Source organism: Gigantopelta aegis, chromosome 12, assembly GCF_016097555.1.
Source record: "Gigantopelta aegis isolate Gae_Host chromosome 12, Gae_host_genome, whole genome shotgun sequence".
In the NCBI taxonomy this organism is placed as follows: domain Eukaryota; kingdom Metazoa; phylum Mollusca; class Gastropoda; order Neomphalida; family Peltospiridae; genus Gigantopelta; species Gigantopelta aegis.
The window spans coordinates 27,438,610-27,459,605 of NC_054710.1; the positions used below are offsets into that span (position 1 = coordinate 27,438,610).

General features: G+C 41.0%; 1 protein-coding gene across 1 annotated transcript in view; it reads right to left on the reverse strand.

Annotated features, from left to right (window-relative positions):
* The window catches only part of LOC121386355 (cell adhesion molecule 2-like), a 58,894-nt gene that overhangs the window by 19,432 nt on the left and 18,466 nt on the right, over positions 1-20,996 (reverse strand). The window contains exons 2-3 of the mRNA XM_041517235.1: positions 4,108-4,485; positions 147-530 (exon numbers count right to left, since the gene is read on the reverse strand). Of these exons, the coding sequence (XP_041373169.1) occupies positions 147-530; positions 4,108-4,485 (762 nt within the window). The remainder of the gene's footprint in view (positions 1-146; positions 531-4,107; positions 4,486-20,996) is intronic.

The window sequence follows — 20,996 nt, forward strand, 5'->3', positions numbered from 1 at the left end:
AAGATCAGAATCCAGCGGACACCTATCTATTCACACCGTACCACTGAACGATCACTTACAATGAACGAGCCTCTTTGACTGCAGACAAAGATCGGAGTCCAGCGAACACCTATCTATTAACACCTTACCACTGAACGATCACTTACAATGAACGACCAGCCTCTTTGACTGCAGACAAAGATCGGAGTCCAGCGAACACCTCTGACTATTCCCGGCTGTCGTTGGAGCCATCTGCGTCGGATGGTAGACGTGACACCGGACCACGAGACCATCGTCAGCACGTGTCAAGTTGAGCGTCAGTTTGCTGGTCCGTACGAACGTGCACGTGTTGGGTCCGGACGAAGAAAACGGCGGATTGACCACCGCCTCGCTCGTTTTGTTCACCTCCTGGTTGCCATGGTAAACAAACCACCAGAAGGAGCCGGCCGGTTTGCCGACGTTACCGCTGCACGTGAACTCCACCACTTGGTTCTCAGTGAAGATGTCAGGGTCAGGGGTCAAGTTCAGAGATGATGGTTTCAGGGGAGCCGCTGAAAAAATATTGCAACATATGTACAGTGAAACCCATCTAAACCGGACACCCTCGGGACCAAGTAAAATGTCCAGTTTTAAGAGGTGTTCAGTTTAGAGAGGTTAAGTTCTGTACTGATTATTTAAAGGGACCGAGGAAAAAGAAAGAAAGAAGTGTTTTATTTAACGACGCACTCAACACATTTTATTTACGGTTATATGGCGTCAGACATATGGTTAAGGACCACACAGATTTTGAGAGGAAACCCGCTGTTGCCACTACATGGGCTACTCTTCCAATTAGCAGCAAGGGATCTTTTATTTGCGCTTCCCACAGGCAGGATAGCACAAACCATGGCCTTTGTTGAACCAGTTATGGATCACTGGTCGGTGCAAGTGGTTTACACCTACCCATTGAGCCTTGCGGAGCACTCACTCAGGGTTTGGAGTCAGTATCTGGATTAAAAATCCCATGCCTCGACTGGGATCCGAACCCAGTACCTACCAGCCTGTAGACCACCGAGGCCGGCAAAGGGACCGAGGAAGACATCCAGTTAAATTGAGGAAATTTGGGTTTACAGAGGTTGTACTGGATATATTATTTTACAAGTTCTACAGAGACAGGGAAATATAAACAAGAGACCTATTGGCATACAGGCCCTAATTTTGCTGGTGAAATGAGTGGGGTTTTTTGCCGAAAGTTGGTTCAAATCGCCGAGTTATTAGCAGTAGTGAGAAGACGAAGTCGCTGTAATATTCTGGACCTAATCCAATTTCAAAAACGAAATCACACAACAGACATCAAAACCCTGACTTATTTATTGTTACAGCTTACTTGGCACCGTGTCGCTATATGTCGGACAGTGTTTTATGTTTTACCGCAAGGCTGTATCCTCAGTAATCGATAACCGGTCTATAAACGGGAAATGTATGATTGATTCGATGAAATAATGTTTTACCTTGTTAAATTTATTATCAAAATTAACCAACAAATGTTAATACTCATACCATTTTGTTGTGAAGAGATTAAATACATGTTGTAGTCTAATGTTGACATTCTTCAGATACACCCATAGACCAAGCTATTGTTTCTCAAAGTGACACGTGTTGTGCCATGTACTGTGTGCGACCAGTTAATCAAACGTTGCTAATCCTCGGCCACATGCATTCATTTCAGTAATGCCAGAAAATACTAATTAATACTTAAATTTTAACATAACCGCACATATTCAACTACTTTATAATATCACTTTTTTTAATAAAACTTATAACTGTTTTTAAATTTTACTTTATATCAAAGTATTACGATTAGAACCGAGTGTAAAACTCAGAATTTTTCCAATTGAAAGCGGAAACTGGCGAAACATTACGAAATGTACCCATAAATGTGCACTTCGCCTATTTTTATCAAACTTCTCCCATTTCTCCTGGGAAGGGAGAACTCACTTCTCCTACTTTTTCAATTCTAGATTAGGCCTAGCCTGAGCCTATAGAGCTCTGCGATTTAATAATTTTCAATTTTGTCAGGAGAACTATTTTAATAAAATTAGTTTGTGGAGTGCCCCAGAAGATCATTGTACCAAGTTTGAAACAGATTCAATAGAAACTCTGTCACAAGATACATGTAGACCTCAAGATAAAGTTGAGAGATGGACAGGGCTAGCTCTGCCACTCGACAATCGTGAATTTTAAGACCTATTGGTGAATTTTATTTTAAATTGGTGAAAAAGAACTATGGTGTAGTAACTGGTATTTTGCTTTTTCATTTTTTAGATAGTTTGGCGACATTTTTTAGTCACCCAGAGCTAGCCCTGGACAGCTGCCGTCATTGCTGTGGTAAATTCCGAGCCCTGAGTACATGTATTTCAATACGTACACCTTCTAGTTGATAATAAATCCCACCATACCCACCCTGCCACCATTAATAAATCACACCGTACCCACCCTGCCACCATTAGATTGATTTCAATTTATCCTATAGCTTACCCATAATACCCATGTCATAAACCCATGTGATAAATATACAGAACTTCACATAGATTGTTTTCACTTCCTATTTATTGCACAAGTTTATTTTGCGCAAGAATATATACCAAAAGACCGAGCAGCGGTCAAGTAGTATGTTCTTTTGCAAACTAAACGAGTGCTATACATAGGAAGCGAAAACAACATATGTGAGGTTCTGTATTTATAACATACCTTCTTTTATCTTTTACAGAAACGGTTTTTAATTTAACGTCATAACAACACTTTGTTAAATCTATGATCAAAACTCCTTTCATGGATTTACTTAATTAACGTTAAGAATCATATTCTGCGACAGCCTTGTTTAATGTTTCATATAAGATGTGACGTCATTTGTAAATCATATATGATGTTGGTAAATAAAAGGCACTATAACTGCAATAAAAAGAAAAAGGGAATTTCCCATTTAAAAGTTCCGTTCCATATCACACATATGTGCGATACAAAATACATTTATCACACAGTTTCAAAATGTCTTTATCACTATAGTAAAATTGAACAGGTATGTAATATTTTATTTTCTTACATACCCATTGGTGAGAACACCATGCGTTAGTTTTGATAACACATAGTTGTTTACACTTGTACATGTACGTGTGTTAAGAATTTCAAGACATATGAGTGGCTGCTCCTAGGTGATGAAGGTCATCAATGCCATACGTCCAATTAAAAAAACAGCACGGTGGAAATAGATTACGGTACTCTAACATATAGTTAACCTTACAATCATGGATCTGTGACGAGTAAGTCAGCTACAAGTGCAATGGCTGTAAATAACTTTTAGTCGAAAAAAATATTAAAATTTGCTTAAAATCAGTTTTTTTGAGGATATGTAAGAAATAGAATAATACATTTGTGTCCGTTAGATACCATTTATCTCACAACTCGTTGTGTAAAAACTTATCAAACTCGCTTTCGCTCATTAGATGCATTTTAAAACAACCCGTTGTGAGATAAATAGTATCTAACGGACACGAACGTATTATTCTCTATTTATTAACCAGATTAATAATGGTATGCAAATTTGTAAGGTCTCTAGTTGCTGTCAACGGGTCATTTGTTTACAAGCCAACAAGACGTGTATACCTGAGCATAATGTTTTCATAAGATTTAGTTCAAACATGTGACATCAAACTAATTTGTGCTAATCGTGGTGACGTCTATTGTCAATGGAGATTGATTTTAGTACTGTTATTTACTAAATATTGAATGAAAATGTTGTTTTAGAAGTGTTATAGGATAAATAGAATTTGCTACTCGTGTTTTTTAATATGTAAAATATCAACCTCGTCTAATTAATTGGTACAAATATCGACTAACGTAGACTCGGTTGATATTTTCCATATTAGAAAACACTCGTGACGAATCCTCATTCAGGGCTAGCTCTGGGTAAGCAAAACAATTCGCCAAATTATCTTCAAATATGCAAAATCCACTGTTATTTTTCAACAAAATACCAATTATTACATGAAATGTTTTTGCCAAATCAAAATAAAATTTGCCAGATGTTCCTGAAATTTGCAATTGGCGAATTTGTCAAGTGGCAGAGCTAGCCCTGTTCTATATACACACCTTCTAGACTAAAATCCATTTCTCCATTCGCAGTTAATCTGCTGCTGTCCCTGAAGTATGTCACAGTACACCTGTATTTAGCTTCATCTGTGCACTGTACATCACTGTATCTGATAGTGTACATGCCCAGAGTGTAATTTAAATTTGTTCTCGTCTTAATATCTTCACCAGCCTGGGAATACCCCGAGTTGCCGGCCCCATCTGCTTCTGCAATGTCCGAAAAACCTGATTCACTGTGTCGCTTCCTTGACCATGTCACTGAACTGAAGCTCTCTCCATTTGCGAGCGTATACCTACATTCTAGAGTCACAGTATTGTTTCCGACAACTCCCAACCTCGGGGGTAGGTCAATGGCAATACTGTCAATCACATGAATGTCTGAAAGAAAAAGAAAAAAATTAACAAGTTATATAATGAGCATTTTTCAAAACATCAAAAATCTATAAGAAAATATGGGTCCTGAAAACTATTAAACAGGGGTTGAAATAATCTGTTACCCGGTCACCAATGACAACATTTTTAGTACCGTAGGTGCCTACAAAAAATAGTGTTAATTGCTTATGGATCCTTACTGGCCCTTAATTCAACTCATCCTGGTGAGCCAACTGGTTCCTAAAATTCAGGTTTCTTCTCTCTATGGCAGCAGGAAATGCATAGCCCAGTGGTTAAGTGCTCTCCTGATATGTGATTCGGTCTAGTGCCCTACATATTATAGTAAAACAGTTGAAAATGTTCACTAGCCCAAAACTAAAAATTCACTAGCCGGAACCGAGAGCTAGTGGATTTGTCGATCCCCTATATTTTTCATTCCAGCCAGTGCTCCACAACTGCTATATGTGTATATCAAATGTCATGGACGTAACCCAGTGGTACAGCGCTCGCTCGATGCGCTGTCTGTGTGGGATCGATCCCCATCAGTGGGCCCATTGGACTATTTCTCGTTCCAGCCAATGCACCACAACTGGTATATCAAAGGCTGGGGTATGCACTACCCTGTCTGTGGGATGATGCATACAAAAGATCCCTTGCCGCTAATTGAAAAGAGTAGCCCATGAAGTGGCGACAGCTGGTTTCCTCTCTCAATATCTATGTGGTCCTTAATCATATGTCCGATGCCATATAACCGTAAATAAAATGTGTTGAGTGTGTCGTTAAATAAAACATTTCTTTCTTTCTTTGATATGTGCTGTCCTGTCTGTGTTGGAAAGTGCATATATAAAAGATCTCTTGCTGCTAATGGAAAAATGTTACAGGTTTCCTCTCAGACTATACTAGTCAAAATTACTAAATAGCTAATGATTAAAAAAAGTAAAGTTTGTTTTGTTTAACGACACCACTAGAGCACATTGATTTATTAATCATCATCTATTGGATATCAAACATTTGGTAATTCTGACATAGTCTTACAGAGGAAACGGTACCCGCTATATTTTTCCATTAGTATAGCAAGAGATCTTTTATATGCACCATCCCACAAACAGGATAGCACATACCATGGTCTTTGATATACCAGTTGTGGTGTACTGGCTGGAACGAGAAATAAGCCAATGATTAAGAAATCAATGTGCTTTATAGGTGCCACTAAAAAATTCCACAAAAAAACCCTTTAACCTCCATCCATGTTCAGTTGTAAAATTGTGATATTTTCTCAATTTGTCTAAACATTTGTAAAAACAAAAGAAATCAGAGAATAACCTCTGCTAGCTTTTCACTGTGAAGCCAAACATGGCTGTATTTGTTCAGCAGACCGGTCACCGCTGACCTGCTCCCCTGACAAACACCACGACTCAATGAGCCAGGATGACATGCACCCCACACCAGTCTAGCCTAGCTGCAGTGGATTGAACGCCGTCCAAGAATTGTGTTTGACATGGCACGCAAATACGATGAGCCACGAACACCCGCTGGTTAAACAAAAGTCGTGTCGATCCGACGACGCTAGAACTGTGCCATTATCGACTGGCGTCAAACGTGGCAGCGTCACGTCATCAGGTAAACCCCGACAGTTGTGCATGTATCCAGCATCTCCAAACTACACGGGGCAGGACGTAGTCCAGTGGTAAAGCGCTCGCTTGATGCATAGTCGGTCTGGGATTGATCCCCGTCGGTATAGGCCCCATTAAGCTATTTCTCGTCACAGCCAGTGCACCATGACTGGTATATCAAAAACCATGGTATGTGTTATCCTGTCTGTGGGATGGTGCATATAAAAGATCCCTTGCTACTAATGGAAAAATGTAGTATGTTTTTATGTACCAGTCGTGGTGCACTGGCCCCAATGGGGCCACTAAAGAGGATCGATCCCAAACCGACCACGCATCAAGCGAGCGCTGTACCACTGGGCTACGTCTCACCCCTCCTCCTGGGGAGTACATGTAGATATATCTAGACAGAACCACATGCCAGTTCAGGGCTTCTAGATTATGGTAGCTCCAATCCCATAGCTAGTGATATTCAATGTTGGGCTAGTAAATAACTACTATTGCCATGCCCGACGGCTAGTGAAATTTTGTTTGTCAAATGTTGCAGTTAAGCCTATTTTATAGATATGAATATCCTGCCCCCACCCCACCACTCAATGTTAGTGTTAGTGTTTTTGATCTCTATCTATCTCTATCTATCTATCTATCTATCTATCTATCTATCTATCTATCTATCTATCTATCTATCTCTCTCTCTCTCTCTCTCTCTCTCTCTCTCTCTCTCTCTCTCTCTCTCTCTCTCTCTCTCTCTCTCTCTCTCTCTCTCTCTCTCTCTCTCTCTCTCTCTCTCTCTCTCTCTCTCTCTCTCTCTCTCTCTCTCTCGGTGACATATATCCAATTACTAGTATTACTATTATTTAATAAAATTGTATTAACTTATGTAGGGCTGGTGAATTTTAATCATGGCTAGTAATGTTTTTACTACCGCAGTTGTTAAGCTATGTCAGGGGCGGCGCAGATGGTACAGCCAGTACAGCCATGACCGTACCACTCTTTAAAGAGGCACAGCATGGCCGTACCACTTTTTGTGTGTGTATGTGTATATGTGTGTGTGTGTGTGTGTGTGTGGGGGGGGGGGGGGGGGGGGTATTTGTTGTATCTGTGATACAAGTAATTTGAAATTAGAGTCTGGCAACCACGAACCGTACCACTATTTTTTACACTGTGCCGCCCCTGTATGTTACTTATTGCACAAGTTTATAGTGTGCAAAAATATCATACCATGAGATCATGTAGCGGTCTAGTGGAAGAAATCTTGCACATTATAAACTTGTGCAATAAATAAAATGGCAAAACGACTATTATGTAGTTCTGTATTTATTAGATACCACCTTTCTATATATTATATACTGTATATTCTGTATATATATTATGATCAACACAAGTTTAATTAAATAACACAAGTTACTTTGTCTGGAAAGGTCGTTGAATTTTATGAACATGTTAAAGGTGCAGACCCTAGTTTCAACCCATAAAAATGGACCCTAAGTTTGGTTAAGTTACAAACCTGTAACATATTTTGATAATATTACAAGAGAGAGAGAGAAACAAGAGTCTGTGAAAGATCATTAAATAAGAACTAGTTTATAAATGTTAAAGGTGCTGACTCTAGTTTCAACCCGTAAAAATGAACACTAAGTTTGGTGAAGTTAAAAACCTGAAACTCATTTGGATCACATTATACAACAGAGTCAAACAAGAGTTTGTGACGTCGAAATACCCTTAACTATAGCTGTTACTTCTCAGACGAGAACTCGAATCAATAACCGCTACTTCTCAAAAGCACGTGCTTTTTAAAAATATAAAAAATGCATTTTGTGGTATTAGAATCACCAGGATGACCAGAAAAACTTTGGTTGTATGGAAATGGATAAACTAAACAAACATATAAGCAATTGTTTGATTTCAGTGATCATAAACGGATCTAATAGTGAACAATATGCCTTAGTGTTTAAAAACTAGGTCTGTCCTTTTAAGCAGCTACCAAAGACAGTATCAAAAGTGGTCTTTATAGACAGGTGACTGCATAATAAAGGTCAGTTTAAACATTAGAAAGGCATGTTTTATTTAACGACGCACTCAACACATTTTATTTACGGTTATATGACATTAGACATATGGTTAAGGACCACACAGATATTGAGAGAGGAAACCTGCTGTCGCCACTTCATGGGCTACTCTTTCCAATTAGCAGCAAGGGATCTTTTATATGCACCATCCCACAGACAGAGTAGTACATACCACGGCCTTTGATATACCAGTCATGGTGCACTGGCTGGAATGAGAAATAGCCCAATGGGCCCACCGACTGGGATCGATCCCACACTGACCGCGCATCGAGCAAACGCTGTACCACTGGACTACATCCCACCCAGTTTAAACAGATGATTTGGAAGAATAAAAATATAGTCTCCTAATAACACAGGCAGCTGTACATGCATGTTCGGTAATATGTCCCCTGGTCTATTAGCCATGGTTTAGGGGGATTTGACTGCACATGTATAGTATTATATTAGCCATGGTTTTTCGGGTTGGACTGTACATGTACTGTAATGTCCCATGGTCTATTAGCCATGGTTTGACTGTACATGTACCCTAATGTCCCATGGTCTATTAGCCATGGTCTGACTGTACATGTACCCTAATGTCCCATGGTCTATTAGCTGTGGTTTGTAATAAACTTGTGCCTAGGTCACGGGTATGACTAATACGTGAATCTTTTATGGCTCTCTATATACTTCCCTGTCAATGCATGTAGGTAAACACGTTTAAAAACTCACCTGGTCTATTCATGGCCTCAGCTTTAGTCTCGGTGCCTTTCATTGGCAGAGATGAAAAGAAAGCCATAAAATACATGCTCATGTTTAACTGCATAGATTGCTTAACAACCAACGATATGATACGGAGACACGGTATGTTATATACACGGTATGTTATATACACGGTATGTTATATATACATGAATATATAACCTGGGATTGATCCAAGCGTTCTGTGGGTCCAAACATGAACCCCCTTCCCAAAAGAAAGTGGCACTGAACCATAACAATTCCTATGCCAAAAATGCACATTTTCATTTCAACATATTTCCGTGCTTAAATCCAATTAAGGTTCAAGCATGCTGTCCTGGGCACACACCTCAGCTATCTGGGCTGTCTGTCCAGGACAGTGGGTTAGTTGGTTAGTGGTTAATGAGTGAGCTAAGAGGGTGTAGTGGCCTTACACCTACCCATCGAGTTGTTAAAACTCGCTCTGGGTGGGAGCAGGTACCGGGCTGCGAACCCTGTACCTACCAGACTTATGCCCGATGGCTTAACCACGATAATTCACAATACACTGTATATATGTACATGTATAAGATTATGTCTGCTGTAATAAATTAATTTAACGCTGGTGTACTGCAGCATTCAGTGGCCTGAAAAAAAAGTCCTAAGTATGATTTACTTGCATTATTAATTTTCCCACCGGCCTCGGTGGCATCGTGGTTAGGCCATCGGTCTACAGGCTGGTAGGTACTGGTTTCAGATCCCAGTTGAGGCATGGGATTTTTAATCCAGATACCGACTCCAAACCCTGAGTGAGTGCTCTGCAAGGCTCACTGGGTAGGTGTAAACCACTTGCACCGACCAGTGATCCATAACTGGTTTAACAAAGGCCATGGTTTGCGCTATACTACCTGTGGGAAGCGCTAATAAAAGATCCCTTGCTGCCTGTCATAAAAGAGTAGCCTATGTGGTGACAGTGGGTTTCCTCTCAAAAACAGTGTCAGAATGACCATATGTTTGATGTCCAATAGCCGATAAGATAAAAAATCAATGTGCTCTAGTGGTGTCATTAAATAAAACAAATTTTACTTTACTTATTATTTTCCCAATCCCATCAGACATTTATAGGACCCTAGCGAAAAAACTTGAATAAATCCTGGTAAATATACATGTAATATATAGAGATTATTATAAGAGCGCGTGTGTCATACTGATTTTACGAAACGAGTGTCAGGATTATTTTATTACCCGAGCAATAGCGAGGGTAATACATGAATCCTGACACGAGTTTCGTAAAATCAGTATGACACACAAGCTCGTATATATCTCTCTATATGTATATAATACATAAATCCTGACACGCGAGTGTAATCATTTCTTTATTATTCATATTATTATTGTTGTTTTCTTTATGTTTTTCTTTACCTAACTTAAAATGTTTCAACACAGCTAGAAGGAGACGACACAATGACATCATATTTCACATGCACAGTTTGAGCTAGGACTGGAGAAACGTCATGTAATGACGTCGCTTCCAAAATTACATCATTACACTTGTTATTACACGTGTGCTTCGTCTGATTATTATTAACTTGGTAATGTTGAACCATGTGAATAATAAAAATATGTGTATAACAGGATTTATCCAGTATTTCTGACAGGATTGGAAACATTAGCATGATTTAAGCATAATTGGGATGTTCGAACCACCTCAGTGGATCATTGCAACTGATTGATGTTTTTCTCATTCCAGCCAGGCAGTGCACCACAACCCTGCATAGTATGTGCTTTTCTGTCTGTGGGAAAGTGCATAAAAGATTCCATGCTGCATTAGAAAAAATGTAGTGGGTTTCCTCTGATGACTATGAATAGTCAGAATTACCAAATGTTTGACATCCAATAGCCAATGATTAATTAATTAGTCAATGTGCTCTAGTTGTGTCGTTAAACAAAAGAAACTTTAATTGATATTGATTTTTATACCACTGAATGAAGGAAGGAAATGGTTTATTTAACAACGAACTCATGAAGTGGCGACAGCTGTTTTCCTCCCTCAATATCTGTTTGGTCCTTAACCATATGTGCGATGCCATATAACCGTAAATAAACGAGAAATAGCCCAATGAGCTGTGAATTTAAGCACTAGCTGGAGCAAGATCGAAATAGCTTAATGGTGCACCAACAGAGATTGGAGATTCATTAAGCAAGTTCTTTGCCATTGGGCTATATATATATGTCATACCCCTAGCTGGAATGAAAGGATGAAGAAAATGTTTTATTTAACGACGCACTCAACACATTTTATTAAGGTTATATGGTGTCGGACATATGATTAAGAACCACACAGTTATTGAGGGAGGAAACCCACTGTCGCCACTTTTCGATTAGCAGCAAGGGATCTTTTATATGCACCATCCCATCGATAGGATAGCACATACCACACCCTTTGATGTACCAGTCATGGTGCACTGGCTGGAGCGAGAAATAGCAAAATGGGCCCACTGACAGGAAGCAATCCAAAACCAACTGCACATCAAGCGAGCGCTTTATCGCTGGGCTACGTCCTAGCTGGAATGAATAACAGTCTAATCATTTTAGGAAAGCATCAAATTTGAATGCTATACGGTAATAGTATAAGAATTAACAACAGTCCAGGATAACGTTTACAATCACAGGGCTTCCCAGCTCACCTAAAAATAGTTTGTATGCATTGTTTAACAACTCCACTAGAGAACACTGATTAGTTAATCATAAGACTATCAAACATTGTATGTTTTATACATGTCCACAGACAGACTGTCAGAACAAATGTCGGAAATTAATGTACATCAAATCAAATACATGTTCAAGCATGCATCAGACGCTTGATAATTCTGACAGGCAGTCCTAAAAATTGTGTGCTGCAGATCATTACCGGCCTCGGTGGTGCAGTGGTTAAGCCATCGGACTACAGGCTGGTAGGTACAGGGTTCGCAGCCCGGTACCGGCTCCACCCCAGAGCGAGTTTTTAAGGGTTCAGTGGGTAGGTGTAATTAAGGCTGCTACACCCTCGTCTCTCACTAACCAGTAAACAACTAACAACTAACCCACTGTCCTGGACAGACAGCCCAGATAGCCGAGGTGTGTGTGCCCAGGACAGAGTACTTAAACCATAATTGGATATAAGCAGGAAAATAAGTTGAAATGAAATGCAGATCATTGGGCTTAGTATGGCTGGAATTAATTACATAATTATTAAATCAGTATAGGAAACCATCAAATTTAAAAAAAGTAAAGTAAAGTGTGTTTTATTTAACTACACAGCACATTGATTTTTTCATCTTATCATCGGCTATTGGATGTCAAACATATGGTCATTCTGACACTGTTTTTTAGAGGAAACCCACTGTCGCCACATAGGCTACTCTTTTATGACAGGCAGCAAGGGATCTTTTATTTGCGCTTCCCACAGGCAGGATAGCACAAACCATGGAATTTGTTGAACCAGTTATGGATCACTGGTCGGTGCAAGTGGTTTACACCTACCCATTGAGCCTTATGGAGCACTCACTCAGGGTTTGGAGTCACTATCTGGATTAAAAATCCCATGCCTCGACTGGGATCAGAACCCAGTACCTACCATCAAATTTAAATGCTGTATGTATAATTAAAAGAGTTAAAAGAGTTATCTCTATAGCATCATTTTAAACCAGGCTTCCCAGCTGATCTAAAAAGTGCGTGCTGCAATTCAAATAAACTCACTCAGAAACAAACATCTCACGCTTGGCTGCACACTGACAGAAACCAAGAAACAGTATTTGAAATCTACATGGCATGCTTCACTGAACATTAGCAGAAGAGGGACAAAACCTTCTTGAAATCAACATGTCATGCCCTATTGGACTAACCATTTGCAGAAAGGTGGAGAACAAACATTTGAAATGAACAATGGGGTAAACTGAATAAACGGAGTTATTTATATCACTTCACAACCATTATACACACAAAGGGAACTGCAGTGTCACTGGTGGGGGTCATCGTGAACTTCATTCGCTGGTAAATACAACTCTGTTTACAATGTGTGTACAGGTACAGGTACAGGTACACTAAAGCTAAAGCTAAATGTACACACATGAGCTAGCCTGTGCTTGCTACATGGATATGTAGGTATAGGAATATATATTCCTATCAGCTTATATATATAAAAGCTGATTTTACTTCAAATTAATGTTTGTTTCTTTTAAAAGTTAAAGTCTGTTTAATGACACCACTAGTGCACACTGATTTATTAATCATCGGCTATTGGATGTCAAACATAAAATTTGGTAATTTTGACATAGTCTTGGAGAAGAAACCGGCAACATTTTTCAATTGGTAGCAAGGGATCCCACAGACATATACAGGACTAAATGTACACAAATCAACCAGCTTATATATAGAAAGAACGAAGTGCTTTATTTAACGACGCACCCAACACATTTTATTTACAGTTATATGGTTAAGGACCACACAGATATTGAGAGAGGAAACCTGCTGTCGCCACTTCATGGGCTACTCTTTTCGATTAGCAGCAAGGGATCTTTTATATGCACTATCCCACAGACAGGATAGCACATACCACAGCCTTTGATATACCAGTAGTGGTGCACTGGCTGGAACGAGAAATAGCCCAATGGGCCCACTGACGGGGTTCGATCCCACACCGACCACGCATCAAGCGCAGCTTATATATAGATGCTTCCTACATGTACTATAAGATGATTTAAGAGTAAAGTTAAATTTGTTTAACAATGATTTATTAATCATTGGCTATATTGGATGTAAAAAATCTGATAATTCTTACATAAAGGTTTTGAGTGACTGAGAGAGAGAGAGAGAGTGAGAGTGAGAGAGAGAGAGAGAGAGAGAGAGAGAGAGAGAGAGAGAGAGAGAGAGAGAGATGGAGAGAATAGATACACAAGAGAAATAAATATCTATGGATAGTAATCGTACAACCGCTGTCCTGGAAGTCAGAGACGGAGACGGAGACGGAGACGGACGGACGGAGGGAGGGAGGGAGGGAGGGAGAGAGGGAGAGAGAGAGAGAGAGAGAGAGAGAGAGAGAGAGAGAGAGAGAGAGAGAGAGAGAGAGAGAGAGAGAGAGAGAGAGAGAGAGAGAGAGAAGAGACAGGACAGACAGAGAGAGAAAGAGACCAAGTCAAACTTGCATGCAGACAGAAATAAAGAGGGGTGGATCGAGACTGACAGAGAAAGAGAGAGAGAAGAGACCAATATAGAGAAGAGACCAATATAGACGAGAGCCGGCAGAGACAAAGAAACAGTGAAAACCTGTTGTATACAGTGACATACATGTACATGACCAATGAAGTGTTGGTGTTTGCCAGGAATACAATTACATACATGTACATGCATGCCCCACCTGACTAACAGCCTTCAGGCTAACGCTGTCATTAATAAAGGTATCAGCCAAGCAGAAAGTTGTCTGTCACAAGTGCTTACAATAATAATCAGTCATGCACTGCCCTAAGACAAAAGACAGGCTGGAGAAATATCTATATATAGCACCATGTCTATATAGGGGTTATTACCAGAGTACTTTTTGGTATCGTCAGTATCACATATTAGGAATAAAAATTGTATTATGCGAGAATAATACATTATTTTTATTCCTAATATAGGATAATGAAGATACCAAAACACACGAGGGTAATGATCTCTTTATCATATAATCTCAAGCTTAATACAACATGTTTTTGTAAACTGTACACGCAACTTTAATTCCAGTCCGCCATTACTAGACATTCAAATGACGTAAACATATGTGGTGCAAATATGTGGTGCGGTGTCTTTTTAGATATATACTGGCCTCGGTGGTGTCGTGATTAAGCCTGTAAGCATAAGTACAAGGTCCGCAGGTCCGCAGCCAGTACCGGCTCCACACAAAGTGAGTTTCAACGACTCAGTGGGCATGGGTAAGACCACTACACCCTCTCTTGTCACACTAACCATTAACAATTAACAACAAACCCACTGTCCTGGACAGACAGCTCAGATAACTGAGGTGTGCACCCAGTACAGGATTCTTGAACCGTAACTGGATATATGCATGAAAATAAGTTGAAATGAACATAAGTTAAAGTCTGTTTCATTTAACAACACCATTATAGAGCGCATTGATTATATTAATCATTGGCTATTGGGTGTCAAACATTTGGTAATATGACACATGTAGTCTTAGAGAAGAAACCAGCCTGCTACATTTTACCATTAATTAGTAGCAATTAAGGGATCTTTTAAATGTACTATCACACAGACAGGATAGCACATACCATGGCCTTTAGATATACCAGTCATGGTGGACTGGCTGAAATGAGAAATAGCCCAATGGGCCAACAGACAGGGATCAATCCTAGACTGACTGCGCATCAGGTAAACTTGTGCTTTACCACTGGGCTACATCCCGACCCCAACCGACATTTAACCAGCAACAAAAACAACAGCAAAGCATCAACATCATCGAGATCAAACAGCATCATGAATCTATGTTTTATTGACCAGGCAGGCATGCACCTTGGGACAGAAGGTAAACACTCAATCATTTGACCATCTGACCACCAAAGAATGTGGGTAGGTCGTTATTCACATATATCTGAAGACAGAAGGTAAACACTCAATAATTTGAACCAATATATATATATATACTCTTCAAAAAAAGAAACGCAAAAGGGTACAAATGGGTTATAACTCCGATTTTATGTTTCCTACCGGTTCATGCTTTGTGAATATAAGGTCATTGCATGTCCCAAACACATTCCCACGGTTACATTCGATAAAACGCAGCTACTGTAAAATAAAGTTTCAAAATGTGAATATTCGCAAAAACGCAGCTACGTGCAAACCATGTCACCACTGCACGTGCGTTGTCTGCACGTGCAACATGAACACCGACAGTATAAAAGTGCAGGGTGTTCGCTTGACTGGCCTCTGTATCTGGCCGACAGTTGACAATCCAGGACATGCCACGTCTCAGTGAACCGCAGAGAAACAATGCCATCGGCCGGCGAATCCAGAACGGCCGTTGCCAGGGCATTCCATGTGTCCCCAAGCACCATCTCCAGACTGTGGGACCGTTACCAGCAACATGGATCAACACGTGACCTCCCTAGATCCGGTCGACCACGGGTCACTACCCCTGGGCAGGACTGCTACATCCGGGTACGCCACCTTCGGGAACGATTGACTACTGCCACCTCCACAGCCGCAGCAATACCAGGTTTGCGCAGGATATCCGACCAGACCGTACGGAACCGCATACGTGAGGTAGGAATTCGTGCCAGACGTCCAGTTCGAGGTGTCATCTTAACACCACAACACCGTCGACTCCGACTGCAGTGGTGCCAGATTCATCGACAATGGCCTCAACTGCGATGGAGACAGGTGTGGTTCAGTGACGAGTCCCGATTTCTGCTCCGACGTCATGATGGAAGATGTCGCGTGTATAGGCGTCGTGGTGAACGTTATGCGTCAAACTGTGTGCAGGAAGTGGACAGATTCGGCGGGGGTAGTGTCATGGTGTGGGCAGCCATCTCACACACTGGCAGAACTGACCTGGTCCACGTGCAGGGCAACCTGAATGCACAGGGCTACATTGACCAGATCCTCCGGCCACACATCGTTCCAGTTATGGCCAACGCCAACGCAGTGTTCCAACATGACAATGCCAGGCCTCACACAGCACGTCTCACAACGGCTTTCCTACAGAACAACAACATTAATGTCCTTCCTTGGCCATCGATATCTCCGGATTTGAACCCAATTGAGCATCTATGGGACGAGTTGGACCGACGCCTCCGACAGCGACAACCACAGCCCCAGACCCTGCCCGAGCTGGCAGCAGCCTTGCAGGCCGAGTGGGCCACCATCCCCTGGGACGTCATCCATACTCTGGTTGCTTCAATGGGCAGGCGGTGCCAGGCAGTTGTCAACACACGCGGAGGCCACACCCGGTATTGACTCCAGATGACCTTGACCTTGGTGGTGTGTCCTATCACTTACTCACAATGGACTAGAGTGAATTGTGAACAATCCTGCAACATTTGGTAATTATCGGACTCACCATTCAATAATTAAATCAATTCTCCAAATGTTACGACAATGTGGTTTTGCGTTTCTTCTTTTGAAGCGTATATATATATATATATATATAAAAGATCCCTTGCTACGTATACTACTGGAATAATGAAGCATGTTTTCCTCTAAAACTATATGTCAAAATTACCAGATGTTTGAATTTCAACATCCAGTAACCGATGATTAAAACATCAATGTGCTCTAGTGGTGTTGTTAAACAAAAACAAACTTTAACTTTAACTAAATATCATTGACCATGCATGTATGCATCTAAAGACAGAAAGTAAACACTCAATCATTTGAACCAACTGACCACCAAAGAATGTGGGTACAGGGTGTTATTCAACATTACGTGGAGTAATCAACAAAACCAACAGGAAATGTCCCATAATTCACTGCACACCCCAAGCTGATTGATCAGTGTATAACATGCTTCAGTGGAGGGCATCAGGAGACTGGAGGGCAACACTTCCTAGGAATGTGACACCTTGTTTGTGATGGTCAGACCCAAACCATCTGTCAATCAAAGCACTGTCATTAGGAATCAATTAACCCATGGTGGAAAGGAAGGAAAGGTACTGGCCTTGGTGGTGTGGGGGACAGGACGTAGCTCAGTGGTACAGCGCTCGCTTGGTGGTGTGGGGGACAGGACGTAGCTCAGTGGTACAGCGCTCGCTTGGTGGTGTGGGGGACAGGACGTAGCTCAGTGGTACAGCGCTCGCTTGGTGGTGTGGGGGACAGGACGTAGCTCAGTGGTACAGCGCTCGCTTGGTGGTGTGGGGGACAGGACGTAGCTCAGTGGTACAGCGCTCGCTTGGTGGTGTGGGGGACAGGACGTAGCTCAGTGGTACAGCGCTCGCTTGGTGGTGTGGGGGACAGGACGTAGCTCAGTGGTACAGCGCTCGCTTGGTGGTGTGGGGGACAGGACGTAGCTCAGTGGTACAGCGCTCGCTTGGTGGTGTGGGGGACAGGACGTAGCTCAGTGGTACAGCGCTCGCTTGGTGGTGTGGGGGACAGGACGTAGCTCAGTGGTACAGCGCTCGCTTGGTGGTGTGGGGGACAGGACGTAGCTCAGTGGTACAGCGCTCGCTTGGTGGTGTGGGGGACAGGACATAGCTCAGTGGTACAGCGCTCGCTTGATGTGCTGTTGGTCTGGGATCGATGAGTTGTCGGTCTGAGATCAATGTGCTGTTCGTCTGGGATCAATGTGCTGTCAGTCTGGGATTGATCCCTGTCAGTGGGCCCATTGGGCTATTTCTCGTTCCAGCCAGTGCACCACGACTGATATGACAAAGGCCATGGTATGTGCTATCCTGTCTGTGGAATGGTGCATATAAAAGATCCCTTGCTGCTAATCGAAAAAGAGTAGCCCAAGAAGTGGCAACAGCGTGTTTTCTCTCTCAATATCTGCGTGGTCCTTAACCATATGTCTTAACCATAAAACATTTCCTTCTTTGGTGGTGTTTTGGTTAAGACTTAAGGCTGGTAGGCAATGAGATTGCATCCTGGTACTGGCTCCCCACCCAGAGCGAGTTTAATGTCCTGAACAGATAGTCAATGTATATGTGCCCAGGACAGCATGCTTGAACCGTAATTGGATATAAACATACACAACACCATGTTTGTGATAGTCAGACCCAAACAATCTGTCAATCAAAGCCCAGCCATTAGGAATCAATTAGTCAGTGGTGTCTATAGGTGCTGGTAAAGGTTGGAAAGGTACCAGCCTCGGTGGTGTCGTGGTTATGCCATCAGATTTAAGGCTGGTAGGTATTGGGTTCATATCCCGGTACCGGCTCCCACCCAGAGTGAGTTTAATGACTACACACACTGACTTCTTTCTCACTAACCACCAACATCTGACCAGTAACCCACAGTTCTGGGCAGAGAGTCCAGGTACTAAGGTAATGTGCCCAGGTATATCAAAATATGCTGGCAATATTTTGTTATGTAGCCAATTCAATAACAAGCAAGTTGTAAACAATTAAAACACTGATTAGCAAGTACATTCTTTCAAATTGTTCTGTTCAAAACAATTTAATAGTCAACAATTTGTCTAATAATGTATGAAATTATATATTTTGTTGTTGTTTAACGATGCCACTGGAGCACATTGATTGATTAATTAATCATCATCTATTGGATGTCAAACATTTGGTAATTCTGACACGAAGTCATCAGAGGAAACCCGCTATATTTTTCCTAATGCAGCAAGGGATCTTTTATATACATACTTGGGATCTTTTATATACATACTTTCCAACAAACATCTTTCCTAATGTAGCAAGGGATCTTTTATATACATACTTTCCAACAAACATCTTTCCTAATGTAGCAAGTGATCTTTTAATAAATATGCACTTTCCCACAGACAGGAAAGCACATATCATGACCTTTGACCAGTTGTGATGCACTGGTTGGAATAAGAAAAACCCCAATCAGTTGAATCGATCCACAGAGGTGATTCGATCCTGCAACACAAGCACCTCAGGCGAGTGCTGAACTTACTGAGTTAAATCCCGCCCCCTTTGTTTGAATTATCAAAGATGAAAGAGAATAATACCAGGTAATGAATTAATGAATATTTAATGACACCCCAACATGAACAATAAATCAGCTACCGAGTGTTCAACATATATGTATGAATTGAAATACCAAATAATGAGTGAATGTTTATTTAATGAGTGGAAAATGTCAGGATCTGTATTTAATGTAGAACAAATAATAGTAAGATTTAAATATTTAAATAATTTTTAAAATCTGACATTTAACGGGTTTAGAAGTTTTCTACTTAATAATGTGACAATGTTTTCCATAGAACTCTTCAAATTCATTGGATAATTTATTTATTAGAAACTATCAGAATACCGTATATACACACACAATGAATGTTGTGGGGGGGTTTTAAGTTACAATATCTCCAGGCCTTTCCCCAGGATTTTTTAAAGGTGCTTACATATATAGCATCATTATAACACAAAAATCAAGCCAAAAGAAGTGGGGTAGTGGGTTGAAAACAGTTAAGTGTTTGCCTTCAATCCATCAAATCATGTTGGGGTTGTTGTGGGTTTTTTTTGTATTTTTTTTGGGGGGGGGGGGGGGGGGGTTAAAACTTAAAAAAAAAAATAACCCATCAATTCCCCACCCCCAACAATTTCATAATTTGCAATATGTTGTTGCTGTTGTTTTCAGCATCGTGTTAAATGCTTGTCACCTCACAGTTTAACAAATACATATCTAGCATTATCTAACAAATATGATTATTGAAAACTAATTCAGTGTACGTTTAACTGCAATTTGTATAAATACTGCATGTTCATTTCCGGCGATCGCGATCTCAGTGCCTGCTCTCGACCATAGGTACAAAATTATCAAAGACAAAGGAAATAATGAAACTACAGTTAGGTATTCATTGATGCAAACAACTATTGTTTTTCTACACATTTACATCAAGATTTACTTCCGTGTAATCGTATTGTTCATGTCCGCAACGATGTCTCTTGACACGTGGGTGTCAGCTGTCTCTGAAGCGTGACGTATATTACGCCGAGAGCTTTCCTCAATTCAGCCAACGAACGTTCTTCCTAACGTTCGCGAACTATTTGATTGGTGTCCGTCGTGTCCATTTGGTTTAACGTGAAGCGCACAAACCAGTGTAGCGAACGTTTTGTTTTCGCTCGGTCTGGCTGAACTCAGCCCTTGGGATAGCCGACATGTCTTTCGGCCCTGAACTGGCATGTGTATTCAAATTGACATGCACTGTCGGTTTGTTTTTATTACTTTGGTTCAAAGACTTTACAAAATTAAAATAATGGTGACATGTTTTACTCAAGAATTTCACCTTCAAAGATGTTTATTCAATTAATAGGTATTTTCTTTGATTTGTCTTGATGCGTAATTCCCAAGCATACAGACATTATTACAACAAGCAGTTATCTGGCGGATTAGTAGTAGCCGATCACCTGTACCACGTGACCAGCACAAGCCCGCCGACAATTAAAATGGTGCGATCACTGGACCTCAAAGTGAACAT